Genomic DNA, 17,610 nt, shown 5'->3' with positions numbered 1-17,610 from the left:
TAACATAGATGAAACCACCCTTTAAATAGTAGCATTCTCATATAAAGTACACACTACCAAACGTAAGGTAGATGGATAGTGGGAAGCAGCCGCATAGCACAGGGAGATCAGCTCGGTGCTCTGTGACCACCTGGAGGGGTGGGATAGGGAGGGTGGGAGGCAGACGCAAGAGGGAGGAGATATGGGGATATATGTATACGTATAGCTGATTCAATTTGTTATAATGCAGAAACTAACACCCCACTGTAAAGCAATTATACTCCAATAAAGATGTTAAAAAAAAAAGTACATTTGGTTTTCTAAAAAGGAAAATGTACATTCTTGCCCTGGTGTAAATTTTATTGGCATTTATAACAAATGGCTAATACTTTCAGCACAGATTCTCATAGCTTGTTAACATTACACCAAACTTATAGAAAGTAATAACAATGAACATATAGCACCATTTCCCCTTGAAAGTTCTAACTTTAAAAATAAAGCCGCAAATGATAAGTCTGAATTAATGCATCTTCCAAAATTTAGCAGAATAAATGGCTCAGAACTAAGCAAATTAACTAGCAACATTGCATAGGACAGAGAACTTCCCTGTACGGAAACCAATCTATGGATTGTTTCTTATCCCCTGAAGACTAAGCTGAGAGGTACTAGTGATAGCAAATGATGCACATATTTTTTTCAGAATAAAAACATCCAACTATATAAATAGTTCACCATTACCTCTGTGGCAGGGCAAAGTGCCATATTAAATTCAAAAAGAACAGATTTACTTGTCTGAATACCTACAGGTATAGAATAATATATAAATATGGTATAGTATCTGTATGAAGAATAAACACAGACAATAAAATATAGATATCTAAAAAATTTGGGCACAGGTGTCCTCATATAGAGATATGAGAAATGAATGCCTAGTTAAATGTCTAAGCTTAGAGAAAGTATGTAAAGTTTTGAAATAATAGGTATTTCACTGAAAACTTTTAATCAGACTCCATCCAAACCACCCTTGTAGTATAATATCTCCTGCATAAAACAACCATTCTCTCTTACAATTGTTCGAAATTTATCAAAAACTGATTAGAACACTTTATGAAAGTTTGTAAGCTTGTTTTTTTCTTTAAATATGAACGAACACAACATACCGAGAAATCATAACGCAAGGAGAATAACTTATATGGCTATTCCCTTTCCAGAAACTGGTAGAACACAAACAGAACATTGCAGTAACAGACATAAAATATTTGAAAACGAGATGATATCTACAGTTGCATCTTTAAATTCTTTTCTAAGGAAAACTTCTCATGGATTTCGTTAGAGAGCCTGTCAGTCCCTGATACTTTCCCCTTTGGGATGTAGCTGTTTTGGCTTTATATATAAACATTAATCAAAATCAACGGTGTTTCTCTGTTTCCTGCATTAAGTATATGTGTAAGCTGTACAATTAAATAATAAACTGTCAAGTGTAAAATAATAAAAAGACATAAAGGACTGCCAAGTTGAATATGCTAATACTAACATGTTAATGTGTTTTAAAGAAGTAGACTGGACTTGTAATGTAGTTCTGCAATTCTGGATATAACGTAGTTTTAGAGGAACTGTCTACAAAACAAAAACTGCTACGAGAATAAAAATACTTTTAAATTAAAAAGTTATCAAGACAATTGAAAATTATGTCTAATCTAAACTTACACATTTTTTTTCAATTGTATTTTCCTTCTTTAAGTTTTTCAATATAGTAACATAACTTTAAGGCTGGCCCCAACTTCAGCCCCATATACTTCATCATCACATCACTTTTGAGTAGTAGCAGAGCCTTCCCATCGATCTCCTACAGAGAGAAAGAAATTATAATTACTAATACTGATTTCATGTTTTGTCACGTTACGTACATATAAGGACATGTAAAATAGGGAGCGGCTGTACATTCTCAATATATATTCTCTGAATATGCATTTATTTCCTGAAAACTATTAAAAATATAACTTATATGTGAAGCATCATTTGAAAATTTCTAAATTCACTTCAAATTTTAAGAAAAAGGAAATTTAACCCAGTATCTTTGAAAAATGGCCTTAGCATCAAACTCTGATTTTAAATACTATATGTTGAATAAAATACCACGTATTTATGACAAAGGGTAGAAAACTGTGAACTGTAGAAATGAATTTCAGACAGTCATTAACTTTCTTAGAAAGGCTGGGAATATGAGTATATCAGCATTAATGCAAACTGTAAATGTGCTATACAGTGCTGTCCTTATGTTGAAAGCTATTCAGTTAGTTGTGTGAAGCTAATTAGATACGAAAACTTATTACAGATCTTCTTACAATGTCAAAAAGGATACATAGATATTTGGTCATGAATTTGATTTGTTAGAAAAGACTATAAACATTATTTAACAGACACAAGGCATCCTCCTAAAATTCTTCATTTCCTTAATTAAGCAATTTATGTTGTGGAAGCATATTATTTGGTTTTCATGAGTTCCTATTTAAAATAAAGCTGCACTTAATCTTTTACAGTTACTGAATTCATCGGGCATCATAACAAGGAGGACACCCTGTCACAGCTGTGGTCACCCCTCCTACTCACGGTCCTGGGGCCGAGCAGGGAGCAGGTGGGGAGGAGGATCCTTGTAGCTGTTGTTAGAAAGGAGAAGACACCTGAGAGTGGCCATGCCGAATCATCTTCTCTTGAGAGCTCAAAGACTTGTAGTATTTTAGGTACTCGGGTACCCATTTAAAGCACAGATCCAGCCTCCACCCTTCAAGGCTCTAACTTTGGGCAAAGTAAACTTTCTCGCATATGGAAAAATCAGTTGATAGGGTTCCCCCACCATCCACACTAATCAGTATCCAACTGAAGGGCCTGCACAGAGGTCATTCAAAGTCATTACGGCAGGAAAACCGGATCAAAAGATACATTACATGTTGCATGAAGAGGTCGGCGAGGGGGCCTGATATCTGAGGATCTTTATGTTTCATAAACTGTATCACTTCATCCACAGACCAGGTTGAAGGGTCCTTAGAGAAGCCTTGTTTCAGGACACTGGGGTCAGGTACAGCTATATAACTTGGAGCTTCAATGGGGGGAAAAAAGACAAATCATACTTGACCTGATCATTATCCTGAAAGAAGAGATGTTAGGTAGGGAGGAATTGTCTCATTCCTGGAACCTTCTGTGAAGTACCCCGGCATGGACCCAGGACTCCAAGGTAAAATCCAGGGAAAGCCTAGATAAAGATGACCTGAGGATGGCTACTCAAGAATGTCCCACCTGACCTCCCCCAAACAACAAAAGCAGCTTCGGAAGACACCTTACAGTTCCAAAGATCGTAAAAGAGACTGAGCAATCCGAGGCCACTTTGGCCACAGGAAAATACAGCAAAAGACCTGTTACTTGGGTTAAATTAGGCTAATCTAAGCTAACTTGTTGCTTTCTTACTTTAAATATTTCAAAGAATTTCTCTCAATCTTTCTCCTCTTGATATCTCCAGATTAGGTTTATTTTACTAGCTAATTGCAATGGAAATCCCCAGAATTTACAGTTTGATAACTGCTTACATTTATTCACTTTAATGTATTCAATATGGATGGTTTTTAGCATCACTTTATTCCTTAAATTCCTGTTTCTCAAGCCTTACATGCTTATCTGAATTTTGAAGAAAACAAGATTATTTTGTGCTTAGCTAGGTCAGAAGTAACTTTAACATTATACTGAATGCCTCTTTCAAGTTTCACTGCATAGTAATAGATATTTTGGTTGAAGGTTTATATGTTTAAAGAAGAAGTAACTAAGACATGAAACAATTTAAGTGCCCATACCTCAAAAAGTTATAGCTGTGCTGTTCACTACGTTGTATTGAAATTTCTTTGTGCCCAGACAGGTATTCATTTACTCAACCAGAGCGCTTGACTCTCTAAAGTTAGTGTATGATAAGAGAAGTGGGGTTTGTAATTTGCTAGGAGGATTTGTTTCTCTAAACAAGGACCGTCAATACAAATTTAATATTTTTGTATGTGTGAATTAGCCAAAAGTGCACCTTTTCTTTCCTATCCTCTGGGCTCTGGCCATTTTATGGGTATTTGGAGTATTCACCCAGGGAAAGGGCAAAGAAAAACAGAAGATAAAAGAACTCACAATGGGAAATTTTATTTATTTTCTTTTTAAATAGCATAACTTTGGTATGAAATAAAAACTCTTTAGTAAAATCTATCCTACTTTCTACTTGTCAGAGATAAAAATGTTGGTCTACCAAGAAATGCTGCTGGGCTGTATCAACCCAAGTAAAAACGATGATGGTATAGACCGTGCCATGCCTAAGGCATTCTAACAATCCAGACAGAAAAGTCTTCTCCTTTAACTCAAAACAGACTCAATTTTATACTTAAAAAATTACTGGTGGGGCTTCCCTGGTGGCGCAGTGGTTGAGAGTCCCCCTGTCGATGCAGGGGACACGGGTTCGTGTCCCGGTCCAGGAAGATTCCACATGCCGCGGAGCGGCTAGGCCCTGTGAGCCATGGCCGCTGAGCTTGCGCGTCTGGAGCCTGTGCTCCGCGACGGGAGAGGCCACAACAGTGAGAGGCGCGCGTACCGCAAAAAAAAAAAAAAAAAAAAAAAAAATACTGGCAAGGCTAACCATACCTCTAAATTAACTTATATTTATGTGGGATTTTTGGTTTCTGTCATCAGAATCTGGTATAGTTATGTTTTGAATAACATATAACTACTTTTACTACAAATAAACTATATGTAAAGAAATGATTTCTGGTATAAAACTATAATTTTATATTAAAAATAAAACAGGGGCTTCCCTGGTGGCGCAGTGGTTAAGAATCCACCTGTCAATGCAGGGGACATGGGCTTGAGCCCTGGTCCAGGAAGATCCCCCATGCCCTGGAGCAGCTAAGCCCTTGCACCACAACTACTGAGCCTGCGCTCTAGAGCCTGCGAGCCACAACTACTGAGCCTACATGCCTAGAGCCCATGCTCCGCAACAAGAGAAGCCACCGCAATGAGAAGCCCGCGCACCGCAACAAAGAGCAGCCCCCGCTCGCCGCAACCAGAGAAAGCCCGCGTGCAGCAACGAAGAACCAACACAGCTAAAAATAAAATAAATTTTAAAATTTTTAAAAATAAAAAACAACTGTGAGCTCATCTATTTCTAATCTATCATGGAAAATAATTTAATTGGGCCCACATCTTCAAAATAATCAGAGAAGGTTATGAACATTATATTAGTGTTATTCAAATAATTACATGAAATAAATAATTATGTGAAAAATAATCCAAGTCCAGTCATGCTCTTCTCCTTAATGGCTCTGTCTTATATACACTAGGAGACCAGAAGGCCTGTCTTCATGAACTCATATATTGTGAAAGTATCTAAAAATTCAGGGTACGTTACCCCTTTATAAAACGAACATCTATCTTCAGTCTCTCTACAAAAATCACTCCAAAACCAGAGACAATCTACACGGAGTAGGAGATGGGGGTGACGATATTAAATGTATCACAGCATGTGTACAGTGCAGTTGCCCATAGATAATATCCATTATGAAAGGCAGGGGAGTTAGTTGATTCCTACTTCCTTTTCGCCTCAACCTTGCCTAGATGCCTATCTGGTGACAAAAGACAAAACACTTATTCCTCTCACCACAGCACCCTTAACCCTTAAAAGGATACAGGATAGTAGCTATCTTTGCACATGGAAGGCTGCTCTGGCTCTTTCCAAATGAAGAGTAGGATGCTGTCCTGTTCATACATATCATGTTCTCCTGCGGGGTCGGAGGGAATGACTGGGAGTGTGGAAAATGGGGAAACGCCTGCAGCAACAGAATGCCAGAGCCTAGATCTGGGAACCACACACAGGCGGGGCCAGGAAAGGTCTCAACAGGGACAAGGAAGAGAGTACGTCAGAAAGAAGAGGGAGTGCATCCTTCCAGGCCTCAGAGTCATGTGAGGGTTGTGAGTCCAGGCAGTACCCAAGGAAATGATAAATTACAATGGATGGAAAAGCACTAAACTGAGAAGTCTCCATCAGAAACATGGCTGGTGATCCAGATTCCCAGAAATAGTTCTGCAATGCCATGAGGATTAGAGCATGTGTAGCAGCTTGGCCCTGAAAATGAGGTGAAGGGGAGGACTCGACCTCCTCACTTTTGGCACTTTCTCCAATGCGATAAACTCTCAGGGGATGTTGTGGGGCATGGAAACCTTAAGGGGAAAGACAAACACACTGGCTGAGAATCACTGTTTTTGAATATACCTTCACTTTTCCTCTGCATCTGGAATGTAACTTCATGGTGACTACTCTTGGGAGGTGATTTGGTCCCCACCAGTGTTGAACTCGAGGTGCATGGCACACTTTGAGAAACACTCCTGGAGACTGGAGTATGAGTGCTTATAGGACTTGTGCTGGCAGGATTCAAAGGACTTGCTGGATTTAGTGGTGAGTTTTTGGACTCTTCAGAAAGCATTTCCCCTTTGGGCATGCCATCTCCCTCAGAAGATAATACTTCTTCTACAAGAAAAAAAAGACAAAGGCAATAAGAAAAAAGACAAAGGCAATTATCTTCAACAGACGTACAGCTCGAATACTATTAAAAGGTCAAAAATCCCCTAACTGCCAACAACAGTTCACTTAAGCCACGCTATACTGAACCACAAACCTCTAACACAAAGCGCATGGCCATCCCCTTCTTGGTGTTTATAGTAATGGACACTGTCCTGAAATCCAAATTGATTCTAATGATATCACCTATTTTTCTCATGGCAACTAACCCTCGCCAGTCTTGCCACCAAGACTATGAACACCTCACTAAAGCATTTCTTTTTAGGAATGCAGTTCTTTACAACTCTTTGTTACAATATGATCACAGAGTTGGTTTCTAACATTTGCTTACTCCTTGGGCACTTAAAACTTTCACTGGAGAAATGTACTAGGTTTTTCTATTCCTCTTTCTATCAGCTTTTAGCAACACAAAGCTGAATGGAAAACACGGCTATAACTGTTTTTCTTTAATCTAAGGAGAAATGACAACTGTGCACTTCTGAAGGGAATGAAGAGCTCAACAAAGCTGCCCAAGTAGTAGCCTAACTGCCAAACTGATTTGGGGGAATATACTCCCCTACTTCCAGCATCAACACTCAAGAGCATATAAGTGATAGAAGAGTGACTTTTCTCCCCAGTCTTGCAACATGTAAATACTATTTACCTTCAGAGGCATGCACTTTTGTTTTGGGGGACTTAGGAGAGAGAGAAGCAACATAAGGCAGAGGTTCCTGAGAAGGTCGTTTGGTGCTTTTCTTTTCTGTTGTATCTTCTTTTACTGTTTTCAAAAACAGAAATGTCTGTTATAGCTAATTAATATACTCAAGCGTTTTCATATCATCAGCATAAAACACTTTTGTTTCTAAATCATTTGCCTACTATAACTTCATCAATAATTTATCAATTATTTATGAACAAGATGTGTTCATTTCATCCTATTAAACATTTCAGTGATATTATATTCAAGGGTTAAAGGCATTATGTCTAGGCTTCCTTTATTCTAGGGTCATCACATCTTTCTAACTCTCTCAGGCCAACAGTGAGGCAACCAATTGTAATGTGTCTAAAAAGACCTGGGAAGATTGCTCCCATGAGCAAGAAAAGTTAAGAATTCAGAGAAGTTAAAGAGAAGATAGGGTACAATGAACACTCCATTTTATAGGCGACAATCCTGGCCAAGGGGTACCCTTACAACAATTCTACTGGTTACTTATCATTCGACCAAATGCATTTCTTCCTAAAGGACCACACTTTAAGGCAAAATCCTGAAAATAAAGGCATTTCAATTTATTAATTACACTACATTAGACTACGTTACACTACATTATCGATCAATATTTTGATTTAATCTCCAACTAAAAGGAAAAATAAAGTGCAATAGAAATCTATAAAGTAGGATAACAGACCTCCAGAGTGAAGAAAGACTGCAATGAGAAAGTACCAAAGTCAAACTTGATCTAGTTCAAAATGGCTGGGGGCCAGCATGCCTCTCAAAATCGTCTGATGAGCAATCTTTAGCCATCCAGTTACTGACTGATTACTAATGAGTCTAAGAGAGCTCTCACCATTTGATTTTATTTTTAATCATCAACTACAAAACTAACAGGCAAAACATACTTCAGTGAATGAGAGATATTTCTACAATTAGGACAGTTAAATTCTAAGAAGAGAAATAATTGACTTTTTTCATACCCATTTAATGATACAGAAAATTGGAGTACTAAAATATACAGTTTCTATAGTTTTCTATAGATATTTACCTCAGAATCATAGGAAGATCAGAAAAAGTCTTTACTTATCTTTTACTTATAATATTATAATACATTCTTTATGAAAAGTTTATGAAGCTGGTATATGGTCTACTGTCTGGGGTTGATACAAACATAAAATTGATTCTTGACTTCTGCTTCTGGGTATCGTAGTGAGCTCAGGCATGAAATTGTTCCTGCAGAGATAACTACAAAAAGCCAGATAATTCACAAAGTACTTCAGAAGTCATCATAGAGAAGCACTTCCAGGATGACTGATGAAGGACTTCAGAAAATCCACTCCTTCATAAAAATAATGACAGCACTGGCAAAATTAGCTTTTTCAAAATTCTGGACGTCAACTAAAGGAGTACAACAACCCAAAAAGCAGTTATTCAAGAAAAATGGCCGAATCTCAGAAAGAACAACAAATTCTGTGGCATTTTAGCTTCCCTAATACAATCCCATTCACCCCAGTTTTGCAGCAGCCTTGCAAACCAACAGCTTCGCAACTACAGTAGCTGTGAAAGCCAGCAGCCAGCCTAGCACTGAAGGGGGCACAAAGGATTTGGAACTCTCCAAAAGCTCCACCCACAGACAACTGTCACTATTTGATCAATCTTGCAGCCCACTGAAGACCTCTGATCTCTGGGCTTGTTTTATTTGACCTAAATCAGAGCCTGCTCTGTGTGAACAGCCCTATCCAAAGCACTGGTAAAAAAACAAACCAAAACAAAACCAAAAAGCCCACAACAATGGCAACTGCTTAACACTGCAGCTTCCAGAGGTAGTATTACCAGTTGGGGCTGACAAGAAGCTGACCAAGAAGCTTAAAAGGAAAAACTGAGAATGAGATGTCCATTAGGGGACTCTGAAAAGCACTGAGATACTCCTGGGAATCTAGAAGGCCATATGTATGTACATGGTTGTATGAATGCTCAGGAAAGACTTTAGAAGGCCCCATTCTGTCATTTTTTGCTGACCCTGAAGCTCTGCACAAAGCAGATTTGTAAACTGCCTCCTGGAATGTTCAAGGTAAGTCCCAACACACACTAAGAACCCCTTGGCAAAGGCTGGGAGACATACTGGTTCCAGGCACTTAAGAAAATCCCTGTCCAATCATTAGCTGACCACTAAGCTAAGTGAACAGACTTCAGTAGCCACATATAATAAAATTAGACCTGGAAAAGTCACTAAGTTAGCCCAGGAGAGTCACTAAAAATCCAAACAGCACCAGCAACAACAACAGAGCCCAGGAAGGGGGAGGGAACCTCATTTTCAGAGTTGCTGCATTATATTACTTTTAAATTTCAATTAAAAAATTAGGAGACATGCAAGGAAGAGGAAAGTATGACCCATACACAGGGGGGAAAGAAGTCAACAGAAACTGCCTCTGAGCAAGCCCAGATACTGGACTTACTAAGCAAAGGAATCAAGTCAGTTATTTTATATATGTTTAAAGAACTGGAAAAAAAAGCATGTCTAAAGAACTAAAGGAAAGTATAAGAACAATGTCTCACACTATCGATAAACCGATAAAAATTATAAAAAGAACCAAATAGAAATTCAGGACTTGAAAAGTATAATAAATGAAATTAAAAAAAAAAAAAAAACAAAACCCTAGAGGGGCTCAACAGCGGATGTGAATTAGCAGAAGAAAGAATCACCAAATTTTTTAAAAGGTCCATTGAGATTATATAGTCTGAGGAACAGAAAAAAGAGAGAGAGAGAGAGAGAGAGAGAGAGAAAATGAACAGACTTCAGAGACCTGTGGGACACCATCAAGCATGCCACAATAAACGTAATGGGAGAGTCCTGGAAGGAGAGGACAGAGAGAGTAAGGAGCAAAAACACTATTTGAAGAAATAATGTCTAAAAGCTTCCCAACTTTAATGCAAAACATTAATCTGCATAATCCAAAAAGCACAAGAATCTCCAATTATGATAAATGCAAAGATACCCACACCTAGAAAAAAACAGTCGAACTACCAAAAGCAAAAGACAAAGAGAATCTTGAAATCAGCAAGAGAAAAGCAAATCATCGCACACAAAGGATCCTCAACAAGATTAGCAACTGACTTCTCATCAGAAACTACAGAGGCTAGAAGGAAGTGGGATGACATATTCAAAGCACTGAAACAAAAAGATGGTCAACCAAGAATTCTATACCTAGCAAAACTAATCTTTAAAAACTGAAGGAGTAAATAGGAAATTCTCCATAAAGAAAAACTGAGAGAATTCCTCACTTGTAGAGAGCTACCCTATAAGAGATACTAGAGAGACTCCTTCAAGTTGAAATGAAAATAGAGAATAACTTAAATCCACATTAAAAAAAATAAACAGTACCAGTAAATATATTGTGTTTATAACTCTTTTCTTCTCCTTTCTCAGTTAAAAGACAACTACATAAAGCAATAATTATAGGGCTTCCCTGGTGGCACAGTGGTTAAGAATCCACCTGCCAATGCAGGGGACACAGGTTCAAACCCTGGTTCAGGAAGATCCCACATGCCACGGAGCAGCTAAGCCTGTGTGCCACAACTACTGAGCCTGTGGTCCAGAGCCCGCAAAGCACAACTATTGAGCCTGTGCTCTAGAGCCCGCAGGCCACAACTACTGGAGCCCGCAAGCCACAACTACTGAAGCCCACGCGCCTAGAGCCCGTGCTCCGCAACAAGAGAAGCCACTGCAATGAGAAGCCCGCGCACCACAACTAAGAGTAGCCCCCGCTCGCCACAACTAGAGAAAGCCCACACGCAGCAACGAAGACCTGACGCAGCCAAACCTAATAAATAAATAAAATAAATAAATTTATTTTTTTTAAAAAAGCAATAATTATAAAACTGTATTTGGGGGCTTCCATGGTGGCGCAGTGGTTGGGAATCCGCCTGCCGATGCAGGGGACACAGGTTCGTGCCCCGGTCCGGGAGGATCCCACATGCCGCGGAGTGGCTGGGCCCGTGACCCATGGCCGCTGGGCCTGCGCGTCCGGAGCCTGTGCTCCACAGCGGGAGAGGCCACGGCAGTGAGAGGCCCGCATACCGCAAAAAAAAAAAAAAAAGAAAAAGAAAAAAAACTGTATTTGGGAGCTTATAATGTATAAGATATAATTTGTATGACAATAATTGCACAAAGAAGTGGGCAGAAAACAAAGCTATGCTGGATCAAAGTTTTGGCATAATATTAAAATTAAGTTGGTATTAATCCAAACTAGATTGTTATAAGTTAAGGTGTTAATTGTAATCCCCAAGGCAACTAACTAAGAAAATAACTCAAAAAATAGTAAAAAGAACAAGGAAAATAAAATGGTACACAAGAAAACACCTACTTAAAACAAAAGTAGGCAGTAATGCAGGAGGAGACTACCCCCCCCAAAAAAAGAGAGACATACAGAATGGTAGATGTAAGTCCTACCTTATCAGTAATTAAATGTACATGAAATAAACACTCCAGTAAAAAAGCAGATTGGTAGAATGGATTTTTTTTTAAAAGTTGTATTACAAACTTACTACACTTTAAACTCAAACACACAAATAGGTTGAAAGTACAAGGATGGGAAAAAATATACCATACAGACAGTACTTAAAAGGGGACTGGCGGGGGGTGCTTCCCTGGTGGCGCAGTGGTTAAGAATCCGCCTGCCAACACACGGGACACGGGCTCGAATCCTGGTCCGGGAAGACCCCACATGCCACGGAGAAACTAAGCCCGTGAGCCACAATTACTGAGCCTGTGCTCTGGAGCCCGCAAGCCACAACTACGGAAGCCTGCACGGCTGGAGCCCATGCTCCGCAACAAGAGAAGCCACCACACCACAACGAAGAGTAGCTCCCGTAAGCCACACCTAGAGAAAGCTCATGCGTAGCAACGAAGACCCAATGCCACCAAAAATAAATAAATAAATAAATAAATTTTAAGAAAACAAAAAAATCCCACAATGATGCACCTTTCAGGTTTTGATTCTCAAGTTAATTATGAATACAGTAAGAAATTACTTTTCCACTTTGAATGAACAAAAACTATATATTATACATGTCTAATTAGTTCACTGTGGCTAAAAGGTTTACTTTCAGGAAGACACAGGAAAAACTGAACTAGATAAGATTCTCAAGTTAATGTAGAATCTAATATAAAACAAAAGCACAGTATAAAATTTTACATTTCCTCTTACCTGATTTATTTTGATCATGCTCTGCAGGGCTATGTCTATTACCTCTGTAAGAGCTAAAAGGCTGGCTACTCAAAAGGTTATCACACTGCAGGCTGTGGCACAAGTTCTCAAGAAAGCGAAGAGCAAATGATGCACTGTTCACTGGAGGGAGCTGGACGGAATGAGTTTCCCCATCAAAGGAGGCTATTATAGGGAAGAAAAGATGTCAGAGTTACATCACAGAAAGATGAGAACCACATCAACAAAAATCAAAGCCATCAATTTAGGAAATGTATTATAAATCTAACGTGTGTTTTTTGTAATTTATAAAGGAATAATCTTAAATTATAAAAGTTCCTCTCATTCAAACACAATAGTCTGAACTAATAAAAGCATTCTCATTTTAAAATATTCATAAACAACAACAGAAACCCACTGATGTACAATAGTTCCTGCTCTTCCAAACATTCCATGGGTACAAATGCAGTATCTGATCATACAATGATGAAAGCCATGTGTATCTTACCTCTTACTCACATCTTGAATCACATTTTTTATTTAGAGATTCTTACAGATTAGTCTGTTTTCTAAAAAAAATTAAAATATATTAGGCTCACTTTATCTATAGTGAGCTTAATATAGCAGGTAAAAGGAAAAATCTGTACCTCTTACCTCAATATACAGTATTACTCTGACATTATTTGTCTATTTTGAAAGTTAAACTTTCCAAACCAGGGTTAAAAGTCTATAAGCATATAATTATTATACATATTCTATTACATTAATATAATATTCAAATATTATAGTTAACAGAATATAAGTTTATAAAATAATCTATGTATTATAAAATCCTTGCCTTCTTGAAACCTAAAAACAAATTAGGGAATAAAAGCTCATAAAGGATGAGATGAGCATACCGGTTATCACTTCTCCTCCACGATCATCTGGCTTAAGGAATCCAAAAACAGTCTTACTTTGAATGGCACAATCCACACAGGCCTGCACCGTCCGCCGGAGCACCACATTGACAGGGCCCGGGCCAAAGTGGTCGGGCAGCTGCTGGATTTTCTTCTGATCCAGGTGAGGGCCAGAGCTCCCATATTTGTTTACATAGACACAGACTTGATGAAAAATGTGTATATAGATATAACAAACAATGAGATTGGTTAGAAGGAACATAAACACTACACAATCAATCACTATATATCCCATTAGCCACGCTTCACTCAAGGAGAACCTAAACATAGTTACTAGCGGTGATCATTTCTGCTACCTAAAAATATGTATGTAAATATATTTTCACATTTTGTAAATATATGAAATCTAGAAATAAATAATCCAAATGCTTATTCAATTTTCTAGAATTCTGCCCAAACTGATTACAATAAAAACAATACAAGCTTTAGTAACATCATAAAACAATTCTTCACACATTCTCAGATTACATAAAGTGGCTTAAAGACAAGAATATTTTCACTTTTTTTTTTTTTTTCTTTTTTTCTTTTTTGCGGTATGTGGGCCTCTCACTGTTGTGGCCTCTCCCGTTGCGGAGCACAGGCTCCGGATGCGCAGGCCCAGCGGCCATGGCTCACGGGCCCAGCCGCTCCGCGGCATATGGGATCCTCCCAGACCAGGGCACGAACCCGTATCCCCTGCATCGGCAGGCGGACTCTCAACCACTTGCGCCACCAGGGAGGCCCTATTTTCACTTTTTAACAGTAATCAGAGTATAAGAATTCTCTTTCAAAACTGGTCATATTAGCACACTCCTTTTGGACTGAATTTATTTTAAATCAACAATATTGCACTCTCATTATATAGTATTTTCTAAAGTAACCAAATAATTTCAGATATGTGTCACAGTAAGTTCTAATGACCTAGAGAAAGTTTTTTCATTAATTTTTTCTTTTTTTTTTTGCCGCACGCGGGCCTCTCACTGTTGTGGCCTCTCCCGTTGCGGAGCACAGGCTCCGGACGTGCAGGCTCAGCGGCCATGGCCCACGGGCCTAGCCGCTCTGCGGCATGCGGGATCTTCCCGGACCGGGGCACGAACCCGTGTCCCCTGCATCGGCAGGCGGACTCTCAACCACTGCGCCACCAGGGAAGCCCTTTTCATTAATTTTTAAGAAAATAAAAATGCTCTTTATATACATGCTGAGGTGCACGCAAGAAAAGTTTAAAAATAAATGCTTTCCTTCGTATAATAAAAGCATTTAGAATTTAGAAGCAAATAATCTATAATCACAATCAGTCAAGTTTCTATACTTTTTCTTCACTGAGAATCCACAAATACAAATTAACACACAATGTAATATGATTATTAACAAACAGAAAATATATTGTCCCCCTAAATCAAGAGGCACATTATTTTTATCGACTACTCAATTTACTGCAAAATTTTCATGTATACAGTCTATATTTAGTACAATAAAAACCCATTAATCTCACTTTCACTATTTTGAAATATATGATAATTAAGCTTTGTGGCAATAGCCAGAGGAAGGATGGACTCTGTCACAGAAATGAAACACCTATTAAAAACTTAACATGAGGTGCTGATGGCATGGACAACGTTCTACTGAACACAATTGAGCTAAACAAGGATTTCAATGTTTATACTCGTTTAGCTAGGCTCCCCTCCTAATGGACTAAAAATCAGAAATAATAAAGAGACAAAATGAGGTATGTTACGGGCTTCCCTGGTGGTGCAGTGGTTAAAAATCCACCTGCCAATGAGGGGACACGGGTTCGAGCCCTGGTCTGGGAAGATCCCACATGCCGGAGACCAACTAAGCCTGTGCACCACAACTACTGAGCCTGCACTCTACAGCCCGTGCTCCACAACAAGAGAAGAAACCACTGCAACGAGAAGCCTGTGCACCGCAACAAAGAGTAGCCCCCACTCGCCAAAACTAGAGAAAACCCATGCGCAGCAACAAAGACCCAACACAGCCAAAAAAAGGGGGGGTATGTTATAATAATCATTTTGAAAGTGATTTCTATTTCAAAAAATTAAATTAAATTATAATTTCTTTTTAATAAGAAAAGAAAAATTGAGGGGAAAAGTCCAAGGAACAGAAGAATGTAAGAGAGATAATTAAGGATCTAGGAGAGGGAGCAAAAAAACTTGCTTTAAAAAACAGAAAAGGAATAAGGAAACTTGCAGGAAATGACAAATAAAAGGGATTCATTAGTTTGGGTGTCTGTCATTTCACACTCTTCACAAAGCAAAGAACAATTTAAAGTCATCATGCCCCCTGACAGGCAAGGATCTGTGAAAATTTTATAAGACATTAAAATAAGGTTTGAGGTACCTTAAAAATACATACAACACAAAAAAAGACAAATTGTGAAATGAGATAATGGGAAAACAAGAATAGATTTGACAATAATGTAAATTTTATAAATCTTACCAAGAGGGATATCTTAAGGGTGTTGAATTTTCAAGTGACTTATGTATTTAAACAGACTGTTTTTCCTTGACATCAAAATGAACAATCAGAATTTCAAAATATTTTAATATGAAAAATGCTCAAAGAAATGTCTACTATTATCCTTTTTCCCTCTTATTTTATTTCCAGGACTTCAAAGACACTGAAAATAATACAACAAAAGATAACTAATTTTATACTCTTTTAAAAATATTAATTTACCTGTAGACATCACTATTTTAGATGACCCAGGAATAGCATCCTTTTCATATAAAACACCACCACGTCCTCTGGCCAGCATACTGACAGAAGTTGAAGATGTGGAACATACAACAGGAATACATTTTTCCTATTAAAAAAAAAAATTCCTAGATAAGGAGGTCATAAAATTATTGGCATCACTGGTTCACAAATGATCAGTTGTCTGAAGTCCTCTGGGTTGGAAATCCCTGTGTCACAAACTGCAGTACTTTTCAAACTGTGCTCCTAAGAGGGGCCCATAAGCTGGTCAGGTAGGAGAGGAAGAGACCAAGAGGCTGGGATTCCCAATGCTACCCCCTGTTCCAACTAGTCACACTTTAGCCAAATTAATTCACTCTGTAAAACTTGTTTTATTTTTTTTTTGAGGTTCCCAGTAAGTTTTTTACACTGCTAAAGGAGTTTGGAAATCTAATCCAGCAATTCATCAGATGAGGGTGGGGGACCTCAACAAGGCAGAGGACAAAGTTTGTCTTCAGAAAGCAGTCACTCATCTGGGTTTTTACCATATCTAGCCTGCATTTCTCCATATTACATATGATAATTTTGACAAAATTGTAAGTGGCTTGCTAAAGTCCATACAAAATTATGCCTGTTGTATGTAAGAACCAAATGTCTTCTGGGTATTGTTAACGTCACTAGCGTTTTGTTTATTTTATATCAACTCTTGGGGTTTTCTAGGAGCTATCTTCAAACACAACTCTTCAGTATCAGAGAAGGGGATCTTGTGCCTAGAAAAGGTAATAATAGAAGATATTTAAAAGGCAGGGAAAAAGGAGAAAAAAACAAACAGTGTTGTTGGATTTTTCTTTCTTTGTTTAAATTAGTGACTGTCATTTGGGTTCACAGTATCTTAGTAAATTATTTTGAAAATACTAAATTACAATTATTGTGTCAATATATTCTCATTCTTTCAGTATTTTAAAAATCTAAAACCTAAATCCTTTGACTTAGGACATACCAAAATAGTGTGTTTGCACTAACAATGTAAATTGAATACATTTATTTGGAAAATGTGCTTCCATACTTCCATACTTCTAGAATGCTTAAGGAAGGGAAGAAAATAATTGACAAAGGAGAGTACGGCAAGAACAGTTCTTACTCTAGTTCAAAGAGTTGAATCTTCATCTTTTTATGATGAAATAATGAAGCTAAAAAAGATGAAGGTGGACTGAAATGCTTCCTTTGCAACAAAAAAGTTTATTATCAAAAAAATTACATTATCTTTCCCTTGCCCCTCCTCACCACCATGCAACAATATTTTCAAAAAGATCTCTTCAAAATTGTCAAATCGGCATTGGAATTATTTGAAAGTAAAAGCATGAAGAGAAACTTTTTGGAGTTATCATATCTTGACCATATACCAGCTAATCACAAAGACTTTTCTCAGCAACTGGAAAATATGTACTAAATATATGCATCAATGACACCCTTGATACATTTTAATTTTTAAAATGCATTTAAAATAAATGA

General features: G+C 38.0%; 1 protein-coding gene across 5 annotated transcripts in view; it reads right to left on the bottom strand.

Annotated features, from left to right (window-relative positions):
- Positions 1 to 318: 318 nt before the first annotated feature.
- Positions 319 to 17,610, bottom strand: part of SCML2 (Scm polycomb group protein like 2) — a 102,543-nt gene continuing 85,251 nt past the window's right edge. For 4 of the 5 annotated variants that reach the window (XM_060086642.1, XM_060086641.1, XM_060086637.1 and 1 more), the window contains 7 exons: positions 16,102 to 16,228; positions 13,366 to 13,569; positions 12,470 to 12,652; positions 7,215 to 7,328; positions 6,266 to 6,520; positions 2,925 to 3,076; positions 319 to 1,825 (listed from right to left, as the gene is read on the bottom strand). In XM_060086642.1, coding sequence (XP_059942625.1) covers positions 1,697 to 1,825; positions 2,925 to 3,076; positions 6,266 to 6,520; positions 7,215 to 7,328; positions 12,470 to 12,652; positions 13,366 to 13,569; positions 16,102 to 16,228 — 1,164 coding nt within the window. In that variant the 3' untranslated portion in view covers positions 319 to 1,696. The remainder of the gene's footprint in view (positions 1,826 to 2,924; positions 3,077 to 6,265; positions 6,521 to 7,214; positions 7,329 to 12,469; positions 12,653 to 13,365; positions 13,570 to 16,101; positions 16,229 to 17,610) is intronic. The other variant, XM_060086638.1, reaches the window with a different exon arrangement.

Source organism: Mesoplodon densirostris, chromosome X (assembly GCF_025265405.1).
Source record: "Mesoplodon densirostris isolate mMesDen1 chromosome X, mMesDen1 primary haplotype, whole genome shotgun sequence".
Taxonomy (NCBI): domain Eukaryota; kingdom Metazoa; phylum Chordata; class Mammalia; order Artiodactyla; family Ziphiidae; genus Mesoplodon; species Mesoplodon densirostris.
This window is presented reverse-complemented; position numbering and strand designations above follow the sequence as displayed.